The 16486-nt window shown below is 46.5% G+C and overlaps 1 protein-coding gene across 5 annotated transcripts in view; it reads left to right on the forward strand.

Moving 5' to 3' along the window:
* The window catches only part of PIWIL4 (piwi like RNA-mediated gene silencing 4), an 81839-nt gene that overhangs the window by 17037 nt on the left and 48316 nt on the right, over positions 1–16486 (forward strand). For all 5 annotated transcript variants that reach the window (XR_006285952.1, XM_043529144.1, XM_043529133.1 and 2 more), the window contains 2 exons: positions 838–961; positions 15890–16007. Coding sequence is in view for 4 of the 5 variants with exons in the window: in XM_043529144.1 (XP_043385079.1) it covers positions 838–961; positions 15890–16007 (242 nt within the window). In the remaining variant the exon portion in view is untranslated. The remainder of the gene's footprint in view (positions 1–837; positions 962–15889; positions 16008–16486) is intronic.

Genomic DNA, 16486 nt, shown 5'->3' on the forward strand with positions numbered 1-16486 from the left:
TTGGCATGTTGATATGCAGAGAAGACAATATTTCATTCTTATCCCTTTTGGTTGGCCAGAAATCACTTTCACTGGAAGCAACAGATTATTCTAAATACGTGTGGAAACCAGAAAAGGAATATAGTAGGTGATGGTGGCGGCAGCATGAAAACCGTAGCAGAAAATATCATACAAGAAAACTTAAGATTCTGTACTGCTTTGTACCTTGTGAAGGTATTTAGACCTGTGTAAAATATTAGCCATTCCTATTTGGTAGCGATTAACAGTGGAGTCAGGCCCAATATCTTTCCAGAAAGTAGTTTTGAGTGATGTTAGAAGCACAGGATAAAAATGTAGGGCTAGATTCTCAGTGTACTGGACCTCACTCTCTGCCCTTCCCCCTAATCCTGGGGGCTGTTTTTGGCAACTGGTGCAACTTAGAACAGTCTCTGTTGTGAATTATGTCTAGTTAGCTATGGTTCCTGAGAATCCATCCCCTGAGCTGGGGATAGCTGAAGCACTGCCTGCTTCGGCTCTTGCACTGTATGCCCTATACATCGGGAGAGTAAGGAATGACTGGTTTAGAGGTATCCATGCCAGTTTTACCACACAGGAATTCCTCTACACAAGAGGAATCCCATGTGGTTGGGAAAATCTGCTTTCCTTCTCCTTTGTACCTCTGGGTGGGGGGGGTGCGTGTATCTCTATATGTGGACAAGATTAATTTGGTCTTTATTGTACAGCCCAGAACACAGCCAGTGGAATACTTGCAGCTTATGAGCAGATTTGACTAATTATCTGGAATATGGTGCAGTGTCTCCTGATTAACTTTTACCTCAATAATATTTCATCTTACAGCAGTATGATATAGTCCTGACTGACCTAAATCAGCCTGTGCTGGTTAGCCGATTGAAAAGTAAGCAGAATAGCACTGTTGAACCCCGTGTTGTCCACCTGATCCCTGAGCTGTGCTATCTAACAGGTAAACCACACTTAACTTATAAATCTTGTCTGATCCAGCAGCTAGGTAATGTAGGCTGACAGCAAAAGAGGACAGGGAGCACTTGGAATGGTATTTAATTAGCAAAATGACAGTATATTAAACATACTCTGATTCAGTATGATGGGGAAGCATGAGGCAGAACCAGACCTGGCTGCTGAAAATAGCTCCTTAGCTTGTGTGTCATATGGAAACTGAACTAGGGCCTCTGAGGGTATATCTACACAGTATTTGGGAGCGAGCCTCCCAGCCTGGCTGATAGAACTAGCACAAACCTGAGTCTGTAAAAATAGCTGTTTGAGGTTTCAGCTTGGGCTGGAGCTCTGGTTCTGAAGCCTAGAGAGGAGGCAGGCTCGGAGACTTGCTGCTGTGGGCTGTGTAGACATACCCTTTTATTCAACTTGGGATGGGGTTGGAGAGAACCAAGCACTCCTAATACCGAAAAGTCCTGGGTTAATTAGGCAAAGGAATATGACAGACACCAGTACCACCCCACTGCCCCCAACATAAGAGGTTCTCCTTATGCCATGCTAGGTCCCTATGTTGGGGGGGGGCGGGGCAGTGAGGACCTAAGGAGGTGATAGGGACAAGTAACCCTCGCGCAATTAAACAATAATAGAATACCATTTATTTAAATATTTTTGGATGTTTTCTACATTTTCAAATATATTGATTTCAATTACAACACAGAATACAAAGTGTACAATGCTCACTTTATATAATAATTTTTTTTATTGCAAGTATTTGCACGGTAAAATAACCAAAAGAAATAGTATTTTTCGATTCCCGTAATACAAGTACTGTAGTACAATCTCTTTATCATGAAAGTTGAACTTACAAATGTAGAATTATGTACAAAAAAACTGCATTCACAAGTAAAACAATGTAAAATTTTAGAGCCTGCAAGTCCACTCAGTCCTACTTCTTGTTCAGCCAATTGCTCAAACAAACAAGTTTGTTTACATTTGCAGGAGATAATGCTGCCCACTTCTTGTTTACAGTGTCACCTGAAAGTGAGAACAGGCATTCTCATGGCACTGTTGTAGCCGTCATCGCAAGATATTTATGTGCCAGATGCACTGAAGATTCATGTGTCCCTTCATGCTTCAACCACCATTCCAAGGGACATGCGTTCATGCTGATGATGGGTTCTGCTTGATAACGATCCAAAGCAGTGTGGGCTGACGCATGTTCATTTTCATTATCTGAGTCAGATGCCACCAGCAGAAGGTTGATTTTTTTTTTTTTGGTGGTTTGGGTTCTGTAGTTTCCGCATCAGAGTGTTGCTCTTTTAAGACGTCTGAAAGCATGCTCCACACCTCATCGCTCTCAGGTTTTGGAAGGCACTTCCGATTCTTAAGTCTTGGGTCGAGTGCTGTAGTTACCTTTAGAAATCTCACATTGGTACCTTCTTTGTGTTTTGTCAGATCTGCTGTGAAGGTGTTCTTAAAATGAACAACATGTGCTGGGTCATCATCTGAGACTGCTATAACATGAAATATATTGCAGAATGCGGGTAAAACAGAGCAGGGGACATACTATTCTCCCCCAAGAAGTTCAGTCGCAGATGTAATTAACGCATTATTTTTTTAACGAGCATCATCATCATGGAAGCATGTCCTCTGGAGTGGTGGCCAAAGAGTGAAGGGGCATACAAATGTTTAGCATATCTGACATGGAGATACCTTGCAATGCCGTTTACAAAAGTGCCATGCAAATGCCTGTTCTCATTTTCTGGTGACATTGTAAATAAGAGGAGGACAGCATTATCTCCTGTAAATATAAACAAACTTGTTTGTCTTAGCAATTGGCTGAACAAGAAGTAGGACTGAGTGGACTTATAGGCTCTGAAGTTTTACATTGTTTTATTTTTGAGTGCAGTTATGTAACAAAAAAAATCTAAGTTTCACTTTCATGACAAAGATTGCACTACAGTCAGTACTTGTATGAGGTGAATTGAAAAATACTATTTCTTTTGTTTATCATTTTTACAGTGCAAATATTTGTAATAAATAATATACTCTTGGATTTCAATTACAACACAGAATACAATATATATGAAAATGTAGAAAAACATCTAAAATATTTAATAAATTTCAGTTGGTATTCTATTGTTTAGCAGTGCGATTAAAACTGCGATTAATCACGATTAATTTTTTTTTTAGTTAATTGCGTGAGTTAACTGCAATTAATCAACAGTCCTAAACAGTTATTTAACTTAAACTAGAAACAGGAGCCTATATGAGATACGTCTAGGTATGTGTGTGCTTGGGCAATTCGCTTACCCTCACTGTTTGTTTCCTAATTTGTAAAATAGGGATAAATGATACCTGTCATATAGGTGTGTTGAGAGGCTTAATTGGCTAGATCTTTTTTTGATTTAAAACTGTTGTAAATCAGGAGCAAATCAGTTGAAGTTCATAGGTTTACACCAGTGCAAGATCAGAATCAGGACCCTGGTGATCATATAGTGCTTTGAAAATGTAAAATGCTACACAAATCCTAATTGTTATTTTGGAATTTGCTTCAGCCAACAGGTTCAACAGCATGACACAGACTCAGATTCATTTTCTTATGTTTCAAGACAGTGATAGTCTTTTCAGTACTTTATATGCTATGTGGAGTTACGTTATCTAAGGGAAGAGAAAAATTATATTGTTATAGTGGGTTCTCATATGGGTCACTGTTAGTTTCTTTACAAGAGTTGTGTGTGTTTTCAATTGACCATTTTATTCTGCCAGGATTTAGCAGTTATTTTCCTTGTCACTAAACAACTTCTTTAAATATTCATGAGTGAAGTGCTGTGTATATGCTGCACTGGGGAGAACTAGGCTCATATTTTAGATGTTCAGGAAGTGGGAGAACTTTCACGTTTGCTTTGCAGAAAATGGAGGAAAAAGCATTCTTCAAATGCTTGCTCATGTCAATGCCATGTTAGGTGTGTGTGCCCCCGTGGCTGTTGGAGATTTTTGCCTTAGTGGTATCTGTAGGGCCACCTCTGGCGCCTCCTGGAGCCTTGCGCTTTTGCACTGGTATATGAGGTGCCGTTAGCCCTGTGCCCTCTCAGTTCCTTCTTACTGCTCATGACAGTTGTTCTTGCAACTGCAAGCACTTACAGTGGTTCTCTTTCATAGTTTCTTGTATATAGTTGTTCAGTAGAGTTAGTATTTTGTAGTTAGTAAATTAGAGTTAGTTAATGGTCCCGTTAGGGACATTATCCTAGGCATGGGGCATGTCCTGGTCCCCGGGCTTCAAACCATGTTCCACTTGCCATAAATCTATGCTGATCAGTGACTCCTATGCAAGTTGTCTGAAGTGTTTGGGGGAGACGCACGTTTAAAATAAGTGCAGAATTCTTAAGAACTTTAGGCCAAGGACTCAAAAGGACAGAGGTATCTGTTTGAAAGCCCTCCTGTTGGAGGCTGCTCTGATACCTGCCTCAGAACCATCCCATTCTGACTCTGCACTGGGCACGTTCTCATTGGTATGGAGTGCTCCACTGGCCCTGGGCTCACCCTGGCACAATTTGCCATCACTGATGCCGAGAAAGAGGTGCAAAAAACAGCAGGAGTGTTCCCCGGTGCTGAGCAAGGACAGGAAAGGGAGGGCAGGTAAAGGACCCGTGTTTGGCCACCTGCCTTCGGTGGGGTGGCAAGGGGCAGCCTCTTCATCAAGGGCCCTGAGCCCACCCAGGGAACTACCTCAGACTCCTGGGAGCGGTAGGGGACCCGTACATATAACAGTTCCTTCGACGTGGAAGCATTTCAGGCAGCCAGGGACCTGATGGCCCTCCCAGTACCGCCTACGCAACGGGCTCTCCAGTCAGCGGCAGAGTGAGCGAAGGCTCCTCCTTCCAAATGGAAGCTCTCCATGGGACCACCGCAATGGGCACTCGGTTGTTGCCAGTCCTGGAGTCACGGCACCAGTCCTTCACATTACGGCCCTGATTTCCTATACCACAACCACAGTCTCCGATCCGGCGGCCCAGGTCTTTGGCTCTATGTTCACGCTCTCCTGCTTCATGATGTGGCTCACTGACCTTGCAATGTCAGTCCCCACCCTCCCGGTACCAGCTGCCCTCCTCTCGGCAACAGTTGTGATGCTGCAGCACCAATTGCTGACCCCTCGAAGGTCCTCGACGTGGTCTCCAGCTCGGCGCCACTCTCCACCATCTTGACTCCAGTCCCTGCCTAAGCAGTACGTTCTCCGGAACACTGCCAGTCACCTTCCTCGCAGCTCTGCTTTCTGGCCTCCTGTCAGGGCTGACTGAGGGAGGCACCAACTATCCTGCCATGGTCCCCGAGAGAGGAGTCTTCCTTGGAGTCAGAGGGGGAGTTCAGTTCGCAGCCTCAGAAGCATTGGTCAGCCTGGGCACCGGACTTTAGAGCTGGACCTGCAGCTCCCCGTGATACCAGGCCTGTACTCTCACCAATCATCCGCAGCCACTTCCAACAAGCGGTCTGCGGCACCGCCTACGCTGGTGCAGAAGCCAGACTTGGTCTCTGATGCTGGTACTGAAGGGCAAGTGTCAGTTTCAAGGGAGACTTCCCCGGTAGAAGGTGCCACAGCCCCTCCCTGGTATTGTCTTCATCCTCCTCATCCCCGGATGAAGCAGTTGCAGGTCTCTCCCACCAGATGACTTTCGGCCTACCAGGAGGCGCTCATAGAGCCAACACATAGCCTCTTTGACATCCTGGTGGCTGCAGCACTCTCTAAGGTTGCACTGCCAGTGCATGAAGGGGTGCTGAAAGTGGTCAAGGCCCTTTGGCAGACCCCGTCCCCTTTGCCACCAATGTCTAAGAGGGTATGTGATGTTATGAGTGTAATATAATATCTCATTGAAAGATGACAGGGCCAGAAAGAGTTAATTAACTCACCGACTGACCTGACCCATGGCCGAACTTTAGAGACTGGTTAGGAAGATATGTAAATGAATAGAGCTTTGAAATGCAAGCCTGTATTATTGTTAGAGATAGAAGAGATGTTTGCTCAGGTCTTGTGATGTAAACAAACAAGTTTTGTCTATTGCTGTAGCTTTGATTCAAAGATCAAAAAAGGAATATTAACATATATTTGAGTGAAATAATAGTATTGTCTGTGTCTCTTTGAAGGTTGTGATAACCTGTGTCTGATCTGTTTAATGGATAAATTATCCTGGGCTAATTGCCATGATGTTTGGAAGAAGGAATGTTAAGCCTATTCTTTTCTCAGGCCAAAAGGCTGCAGGAAATGTATAAAAATCTTGGGACACGATCCTTCTTCATCTCAGATCTGCTTTGGGTTTCAAGAGGGGGAACCTTAAGCCATAAGGATTGAGATCCCCAGTCACTGACTGGAGTCATCCTGAATATGGACATTTGACTATAACCTATGGACTATTTCTAAAAGGACTTTTGGCAACTATAAGCTCATATGTGCTATGTATCTGAACCTCAAGAATTGAATTCAAGTCTGTATGTATCTTGATCTTTTAACCAACATTCTCTTTTTTTTCTTTTTTAATAAATTTTAGTTTAGTTAATAAGAATTGACTATAAGCGTATATTTTGGGTAAGATCTGAGTTACCATTTGTCCTGGGTATGGGGCTTGGTCCTTTGGGGTCAGGAGAACCTTTTCTTTTATACGATGAAATAAGATTTTCAAAATTTATCATCATATGTTTGACATGTGTGTCTGGATGGAGGCCTGAGGCTGGGTACTTTAAGTGAACTGCATTATTTGGACTTCTGAGTAGCCAGTGAGGTACTATAGAAGCTGTTTTGTGCTGGCTTGGTAAATCTAAGTACTGGAATATCCACCAGCGTTTGGGGTTTGTCTGCACCGTTCTGTTTGGAGTTCACCCTGATTGAGTGACCTCAGCTGGCTCCCACAGGCAGCACCGTCACAGGGCAGAAAAGAAATTTTATGAGCTTGACAAGTGCTACGAATACTTATATTCACACCCGCCTCCAGCATCTCTGGTAGCATCTGCTGCAAATGAGCAGGACAGGCAAAAGCCATGCCTAAAAACAAGGACGCTGGAAAACTGGACCTCTTTGGGAGAAAAATTTATTTTACTGCCAGGCTCCAACCTAGAATATCTAACCAGAAAGCATTGTTGGGGAGATATAATTTCAATATCTTGGATTCGTTGAGTAAACTCCCTGCCACAAGAACTTGGACAGGAGTTCACGTCCATCCTGAAGGAGGGTAGAACGGTTGCCAGAGCCTCTCTCCAGATGGCGTTGGATGTGGCTGTTTCGGTGGCCAGGTCAATGGCCTCCGCTATATCCATGAGACGCAACTTATGGCTGTCCCAAGAAGTGCAGCAGTCCATTCAGGACCTTCCATTTGAGGGCAAAGCTTTGTTTTCAGAGCAAATGGATACCAGGCTGCACAGACTGAAAGATTCCTGTATCATGCTTCGCTCCTTGGGACTGTACATGCCGCAGGCTGACATTTCCGGTCGCCTCCACTGCCTAGATTCTCGGGTCCGCCACAGAAGAGCTCCTACAAGAGAAGGGAGAGACACAAAGGTGTTAAATGTTGTCCCACCCCATCCTCCTCAGCTGCCCAGTTGGGGCCCGTGCGACACTCAGGTGGCCCATGGCAGGCATTTTGCGGGTGCGCCCGAGGACAGTATTTCAGTCTGGCCCTAGGATCCATCCCTCCTTCTGTTTCTGAACTGCTTGTCTCCTTTCCTCACTGCATGGGCTCAGGGTACCTCAGACCGTTGGGTGCTCAACACCATTACAACTGGCTACACTCTGCAGTTTTCCTCCATCCCTCCTCCCTCTCCCTTTTCAGGGACCCTTCTCATGAGCAGCACCCTGTCCAGGAGGTGGAAACCCTTCTACAGATAGGAGTCATAGAGGAAGTTCCTCAAAATATGAGGGGAAAGGGAATTTATTCCCAGTATTTCCTAATCCCAAAGGCCAAAGGCAGCTTTAGACCCATCCTAGACCTGCATCGCCTCAACAAATATCTCAAGAAGTTGAAGTTTTGCATGGTCTCCCTGGCCTCCATCATCCCCTCTTTTGATCCATTTCCTGTTTCCACATTTCTGTTTTCCATGAACACAGGAGATTCCTCCGATTCATAGTGGGCCGATGCCATTTACAGTTCATGGTGCTTTGACCTTTTGTCTGCTATGAGGGTCTTCACAAAGTGTATAGTAGTAGTGGCCACTTACCCAAGACGTCAAGGGGTATAGATCTACACATACCTCGATGACTGACTTGTCAGAGGCAGGTCACGAGCACAGGTTCAGCACAGCCTCAGTCTGGTGCGGGCCACCTGTCAGGATCTGGGCCCACTTATAAACTAGCGGAAGTCAACCCTGACCCCAGTTCAGGAGATAGAGTTTATAGGGGCAGCACTCAATTCTACTCAGGCCAGAGCCTTTCTGCCTCTGTTCTGAGCCATGTTGGATCTCATCACACATGTAAGAGCCCACTAGCTCAAGACTGCTCAGGTATGCCTCAAGGCTCTGGGCCATATGGCAGCATGTACTTAAGTGGTCCAGCATGCACGTCTATGCTTCAAGCTCCTGCAGACGTGGCTGGTGTTGGTTTATGCTCCTGGCAGACATAATTTGGATCTAGTGGTCACAGTCCCATCGCACATCCTGTCATCCCTGACCTGGTGGATGGACCCCCGATCAGTGTTGGAAGGAATTCCCTTCGTGGCCCAATCTCCATCGATAACATTGGTCTCCAGTGCTTTGGATCTGGGGTGGAGAGCCCAACTCGATGACCTCAGCACGCAAGGTCTTTGGTCACAGGAGGATCGTGCCCTCCATATAAATGTTGAGGAATTCAGGGCCTGCCAGGTGTTTCTTCCTTACCTGAGGGGCAGAGTGGTTCAAATCCTGATGGACAGTACTGGCGTGATGTTCTATATCAACAAGCAAGGTGGAGCTCTCTCGTCAGCTCTATGCCAAGAGGCTCTCCAGTTATGGGATTTCTGTGTACAGCATGCCATTCATCTCGTGGCATCACACCTTCTGGGTGTCAGGAACGTGCTGGCAGATCTCCTCAGGAGGTCCTCTCATCTTGCTACGAGTGGTCACTCCACCCAGAGGCAGTCAGTGTGATCTTCCAGAGGTGGGGGACTTCCTAGGTGGACCTGTTGGCATCCAGGCAGAACAGAAAGTGTCACCAGTTCTGCTCGACCTGCAGGCTCACCAGAGGTTCCCTCTCTGATGCCTTCCTACTTCCATGGATGGAGTCACTACTATACACCTTTCCGCCAGTATCTCTGGTTCTTCTTCAAGTGCTTGCTCATGTTGATTCCATTCTAGGAAGGAACTGAGAGGGTGTAGGGCCAGCAGTACTTTATATACTGCACCATGAGCAAAGCACTCCAGAGGGCACCACATCCCATGTGCGTGGCTGTCTGAGATTTTTGCCTTAGCGGTACCCGTAGGGTCGGATGTGGTGCCCTCTGGAGTGCTTTGCTCATGGTGCAGTATATCAGGTACTGCTGGCCCTATACCCTCTCAGTTCCTTACTACTGCCCATGGTTGTCAGTCGGAGTGCCTTCCTTGCTCGTCAAGGACTTGTGGTTACTTCCTTTGGACTTTGTGCTTTTTGGCTTTGTGTATAGTTATCTTTAGTGTTAAATACCTGTTAATTGTAGTAGTTAGTGTTAGTAGCTAGGTCCCAGCGGGGACTTTGCCCCGGGTGAGGCATGCCCCAGTCTCTGGGCTCTAAGCACTGCGACTCCTGTAACAGGCCTATGCCTATTAGCGACCCCCACGGTGGCTGTCTCAAGTGCTTGGAGGAAACGCACGTTAAAGAGCGGTGCCATATTTGTAAGAACTTTGAGCCTTGCACACAGAAGGAGAGAGACATCAGGCTTAGAGCCCTCCTTATGGAGTCCACCCAGCTCCCAAGCCATCTTGGCATGAATCTCCCAGCACCTCAACATCAGCACGAAGTGCGCCACCAGGGCCCTCTTGACACTGCTCCATGTTGCCGTTGCCGAAGAAAAGGGCCAAGAAGCACGGTTCCCCGGCACCAACGAAGAAGGGCCAGTTGGCTGTGAACAAGAAGTGAGCCCCGAGCTGCCTGCCTACAACGGAGCCCTGCAGTCAGCCCTCCCTCGTCGGGGCCGTCAGCCTGACAAAAGGTCCTGCTTCGACTTCTGTGAGCGGAACTGGACCTGCTTCCCTGCTGGCACTGATCCCTTCGAAGGCCCAGGCGTTGAAGGAGCACAGGCCTCCGCCCACGCAACCAGAGCCACCAGTGCCGCAGCCTTTGGCTAAGGCTCCCCAAGAGGGCAAAGCAGCTGACAAGGCTCCTCAAGAAGTGGTGGAGCACCGCCAATCCCTTGAGACAATGGCACGCTCTCCACCGCCAGTCGCCAATGCCGATGTTGAGATTGACAAGGACTTACCACCGGTTGCCAGCTCCACAGTCACCGTGGTCTCAATGTGGCTCTCTGGGAGGGAGGCGCCAGTCCCCATATTACTGACGCCAGTCACCGTCCCCAAGATCGTCATTCCGGCGCCATTCCCAGTCACCGACACTGTGGGAACAATCTCCTTCCTGCCTCCAATCTCCTTGGCACTGCACCTGCTCACCATACCGTCAGCACCGGTCCTCTCGGCCGGGGAACTGATCTCCGGTATCAGTGGTCTCTAGGCAGACCTAGGCCTTGATAGCCCCTCCATCGTCTCCGGAAGGGAGCTCCTCTGGTACCAAGGGCCGCTTCAGCCTGTCACTCTGGCCTCAGCAGCAGGACTGGGCGTCAGAGCCGACAGCAGTGGCAGCTGGACAGTGACAGCCAGGGCAGTGGCCTGCTCAGTGGCAGTGTTGGAATGTCTGGGGGGTTTCAGTCATGGCGATGCCCCCATCGGTCCATTTGTTGGCCACCGCCATGGAACAGCGGCCTCTGGCACCGGGCCTGGCACCAGAGGAGCACCCGGTGGCCGACCCTCAAGAGTCTGTGCCTACCTCCAACCCATCCTCCCCAGCAGAGGAGGAGGAACAGGCCCCCCTCCGCCCATACAGTTGTCCTCGTACTCCCCGGATGAGGCGGTCACGGGCCCATTCAGCGCCAGCCCACCTGATGACTTTAAGGACCACCAGGCCCTGCTCCAGCGCTGATATTGGAACCCTCCTCCCGCCCTGGTTCAAAGTCCAGCTGCTGCTCCACCCAGCCTTTTTACCAAAAGTGGTCTCACAGTTCCATGGTCATCAGGACACATTTCTACTGGTGTTCTTTCCGAAACCTCACAAACCCAGCAAGGAGCGCAGGTTGCATACTCTGAATGTTAGATGAGCCTTGGCCTTCTATATCGAAAGAACTAGACCCTTTCATAAGTTGGCACAGCTCTTTGTCGCAGTGGCAGACAGTATGAAAGGTCTGCCGATCTCCTCAGAGAATTTCCTTGTACATAACCACCTGCATCAAGTTTTGTTATGAACAAGCAAAGGTATCCTCTCACTCCACCAAAGCGCTAGCCTCATCAGCAGCCTTCCTCACACAGGTGCCAATTCAAGACATCTGCAGAGCCGCTACTTGGTCTTGAGTCCTTGCCTTTGCATCCCATTATAACATCACCCAGCAGGCTCGGAATGATGTCAGCTTTGGCAGAGAAGTGTTGCAAACAGCACATCCGTGAACTCTGAGCCCACCTCCAGGGGGATACTGCTTGTGAGTCACCAAACATGGAATCGGCATGAGCAAGCACTCGAAAAAGAAAAGACGGTTACTAATCATAGAATAGAATATCAGGGTTGGAAGTGACCTCAGGAGGTCATCTAGTCCAATCCTCTGCTCAAAGCAGGACCAATCCCCAACTAAATCATCCCAGCCAGGGCTTTGTCAAGCCTGACCTTAAAAACCTCTGAGGAAGGAGATTCCACCACCTCCCTAGGTAACGCATTCCAGTGCTTCACTGGAAAGACTGACCTAGGTGACTAGTGAAAAAGTTTTTCCTAATATCCAACCTAAACCTCCCCCACTGCAACTTGAGACCATTACTCCTTGTTCTGTCATCTGCTACCACTGAGAACAGTCTCGATCCATCCTCTTTGGAACCCCCTTTGAGGTAGTTGAAAGCAGCTATCAAATCCCCCCTCATTCTTCTCTTCTGCAGACTAAACAATCCCAGTTCCCTCAGCCTCTCCTCCATAAGTCATGTGTTCCAGTCCCCTAACAATTTTTGTTGCCCTTCGCTGGACGTTTTCCAATTTTTCCACATCCTTCTTGTAGTGTGGGGCCCAAAACTGGACACAGTACTCCAGATGAGGCCTCACCAATGTTGAATAGAGGGGAACGATCACGTCCCTCGATCTGCTGGCAATGCCCCTACTTATACATCCCAAAATGCCATTGGCCTTCTTGGCAACAAGGGCACACTGTTGACTCATATCCAGCTTCTCATCCACTGTAACCCCCAGGTCCTTTTCTGCAGAACTGCTGCCTAACCATTCAGTCCCTCGTCTGTAGCAGTGCATGGGATTCTTCCATCCTAAGTGCAGGACTCTGCGCTTGTCCTTGTTGAACCTCATCAGATTTCTTTTGGCCCAATTCTCTGATTTGTCTAGGTCCCTCTGTATCCTATCCCTACCCTCCAGTGTATCTACGTCTCCTCCCAGTTTAGTGTCATCTGCAAACTTGCTGAGGGTGCAATCCACGCTATCGTCCAGATCGTTAATGAAGATATTGAACAAAACTGGCCTGAGGACCGACCCTTGGGGCACTCCACTTGATACCGGCTACCAACTAGACATGGAGCCATTGATCACTACCCGTTGAGCCCGACAATCTACCCGGCTTTCTATCCACCTTATAGTCCATTCATCCAGCCCATACTTCTTTAACTTGCTGGCAAGAATACTGTGGGAGACTGTGTCAAAAGCTTTGCTAAAGTCAAGGAACAACACGTCCACCGCTTTCCCCTCATCCACAGAGCCAGTTATCTCGTTATAGAAGGCAATTAGATTAGTCAGGCATGACTTGCCCTTAGTGAATCCATGCTGACTGTTCCTGATCACTTTCCTCTCCTCTAAGTGCTTCAGAATTGGTTCCTTGAGGACCTGCTCCATGATTTTTCCAGGGACTGAGGTGAGGCTGACTGGCCTGTAGTTCCCAGGATCCTCCTCCTTCCCTTTTTTAAAGATGGGCACTACATTAGCCTTTTTCCAGTCGTCCGGGACTTCCCCCGATCGCCATGAGTTTTCAAAGATAATGGCCAATGGCTCTGCAATCACATCCGCCAACTCCTTTAGCACTCTTGGATGCAGCGCATCCGGCCCCATGGACTTGTGCTCGTCCAGCTTTTCTAAATAGTCCCGAACCACTTTTTTCTCCACAGAGGACTGGTCACCTCCTCCCCATGCTGTGCTGGCCAGTGCAGCAGTCTGGGAGCTGACCTTGTTCGTGAAGACAGAGGCAAAAAAAGCATTGAGTACATTAGCTTTTTCCACATCCTCTGTCAGTAGGTTGCCTTCCTCATTCAGTAAGGGGCCCACACTTTCCTTGTCTTTCTTCTTGTTGCTAACATACCTGAAGAAACCCTCTTGTTACTGTTAACATCTTTTGCTAGCTGCAACTCCAGGTGTGATTTGGCCTTCCTGATTTCACTCCTGCATGCCCGAGCAATATTTTTATACTCTTCCCTGGTCATTTGTCCAATCTTCCACTTCTTGTAAGCTTCTTTTTTGTGTTTAAGATCAGCAAGGATTTCACTGTTAAGCCAAGGTGGTCGCCTTCCATATTTACTATTCTTTCTACACATCGGGCTGGTTTGTCCCTGTAACCTCAATAAGGATTCTTTAAAATACAGCCAGCTCTCCTGGACTCCTTTCCCCCTCATGTTATTATCCCAGGGGATCCTGCCCATCAGTTCCCTGAGGGAGTCAAAATCTGCTTTTCTGAAGTCCAGCGTCCGTATTCTGCTGCTCTCCTTTCTTCCCTGTGTCACTAACCTTTTGTAAATGTTGTTCTTTGAGATGTGTTCCTCATGTCCATTCCATGACTCACCCTCCTTCCTCTCTGTTGGAGTTGACAACAAGCAAGAACTGAGAGAGCACAAGGCAGGCAGCGCCTCATATACCAGCACATGAGCGTAGAGCTCCTTGGGGCCCTACAGGGCTGGCAAAAATCTCCAGCAGCCGTGCATGTCGGCGCACGAACACCTAGAATGGAATGGATGTGAGCAACTCATCTTGAACAACAGTTATGAAAGATTAGTAATCATCTTTTACCTGCAGTCTACTTACAAACTATTATATACTTACAAATTATTATACACTTAAAACAACATATTTGTAAATTGCATCTAGAGCTGGCATCCAGAGCTGCTGTGAAGATGGAATAAACAGCATAAGCCTCTTTACTAAAGAAATTTCTCTTTGCTGCATATGAGACAATGATCAGAAATAAGCAACCTCTCACTTCTCAGCTATTTCTTTTAGGAGATGGACATCTCTCACTGATTTAATCTGGGGTAACTACACTAAAAGCATATTGAGCATTGCTCCTTGTCAGTTTCAGACTGGACAAGAGCATGGGTCTGGCATAACTTAAGGTTCACTAATTGGCAACAGTATGAAACATAGCAGCAAATTATACACTTTTTGGATTGATACTCACTTTGAAACAAATCAAAATCCCTATATACAGCAGGCCACGTTTTGCTTTCAGTTACGCAGCTTTAAATCTGGAGGAACTCCATTGGCTTATTGTCAATTTCACGTTGCATTCATACTAAGACACTGGCCAGGGTTGTGAAGACCAGGAATACTTTTTGAAGAGTGTATATTTGTATAAATTAAGGAGGCCTCAAAGAGATTACACTCTCTCAGTGACAACTTGTGAAAACACTCAAGGCTGCAGAATACATGCACCAAAATGTTGATGTAAATCTAAAAGAAAAACTACAGCAGTGACCTGAGGTTTACAGTTTTTGGTGGAAGGGGTTACTGCTATTATCAATTTGGACACTTCATCTACTGCTTTCCCCTTTATTGGGCAAACCACTTTTATGTCACTTTTTTTGGCAATAAATTCAACATCATGCATGCCAAAAGAATAACCTGCATTCTTTCAAGATTGATAGCAGATGTCATCTTTTAACTTATAAGCTAAGAGCTCCATAGGTAGCATCTGTCCACCCAGGAATTTGAACCATTTAACTTTGGGCTTGTCTTCACTACCGGGGTAAGTCGTCTTAAGTTGTGCTACTCCAGCTACTTTATTCACGTAGCTGGAGTCAACGTAGCTTAGGTCAACTTGCCCCGGTATGTTCACTGCACTGTGTTGATGGGAGACCCTGTCTGGTCAACTTACCTTAATCTTCTTGGGGAGCTGGAGTACCAGAGTCAACTGGAGAGCACTTTGACATCGATTTAGCAGGTCACTAGACCTGCTAAATCGACCTCTGCTACATCAATTGCAGCAGCTTCGATCTCCCTGTAATGAAGACCAGTCCTCAGTCTTACATCCAACTCCCTACTAGTGGGCAGTTTGCACAGTGGCAAAATGGGCTGTCTGTAAACCAAAGGACGCTTTTTTTAATGAAGAATTAATATTAATAGCTAGGGAAGTTAGATATTATTAGTTAGGGAATCTCCCAACTAAGAATTGTACACATCCTCCTATTTTTATCTCACCTCCCCTTCCCTTATCCCAACCTTTCTTGTTTTACGTCGTAGGTTTTTTGGGGCAGGGTTTGTCAATTTTCTGTGTTTATATAGTACCTAGCATAAAAAATCGCAATCAGGTTGAAGCCAGTAGGGGCCACCACAATATATCTGTTAAGTAACAATATAGCATCAGGTACCATGATGATAGGTCTGGAATGAACACACAGATATTCTAGATCAGTGCTGATGATATCCTTTTTCTGGATTTTTTCGGGGGAGGGTGGGAGGATGGGGAAGTGATGCTTTCTGACGTATTATCATTATTATTAGGTTTGACCAGCCGGGCAATTTCTGACTTCTGTCTGATGAAGGATCTGGCTCAAGAAATGCATCTGAATCCTGAGCAAAGACAGCAAAGGCTGTCTCGGCTTGCTGACAACATTCAGAGGTAATTTAATATAACAAAACCTGCCTTTAGGACCAAAATTAGACATCTCCCTGAAATGTTAAGTTAAATGAGTTGTGTGATCTTTTGACAGTCTGTAGTTACCTGTTCTGCTAAACTGCCATGCAGTCTCATGCTGTGATTCGTCATCGTAGCACAGATGTAGAAGAGGAGGAATGGCTTACCAAAACATTTGCTGCTACTACTACAAAAAAAGCTGTGTACCTAAAATCAAGTGACAGCCTGGTTTCCAGCTTGTAAGGACCGTAGAAAGATTTTGGGGGACAGTTAAAATATGACAGGTTTCAGAGTAGCAGCTGTGTTAGTCTGTTAGTTAGTTTGTTAGTCTTAGAGACTAACAAATTTATTTGAGCATAAGCTTTCATGAGCTACAGCTCACTTCATCGGATGCGTTCAGTGGAAAATACAGTGGGGAGATTTATATACACAGAGAACATGAAACAATGGGTGTTACCATACAT

The sequence above is a fragment of the Chelonia mydas genome, chromosome 1 (genome assembly GCF_015237465.2).
Source record: "Chelonia mydas isolate rCheMyd1 chromosome 1, rCheMyd1.pri.v2, whole genome shotgun sequence".
NCBI classification, from domain to species: Eukaryota; Metazoa; Chordata; order Testudines; family Cheloniidae; genus Chelonia; species Chelonia mydas.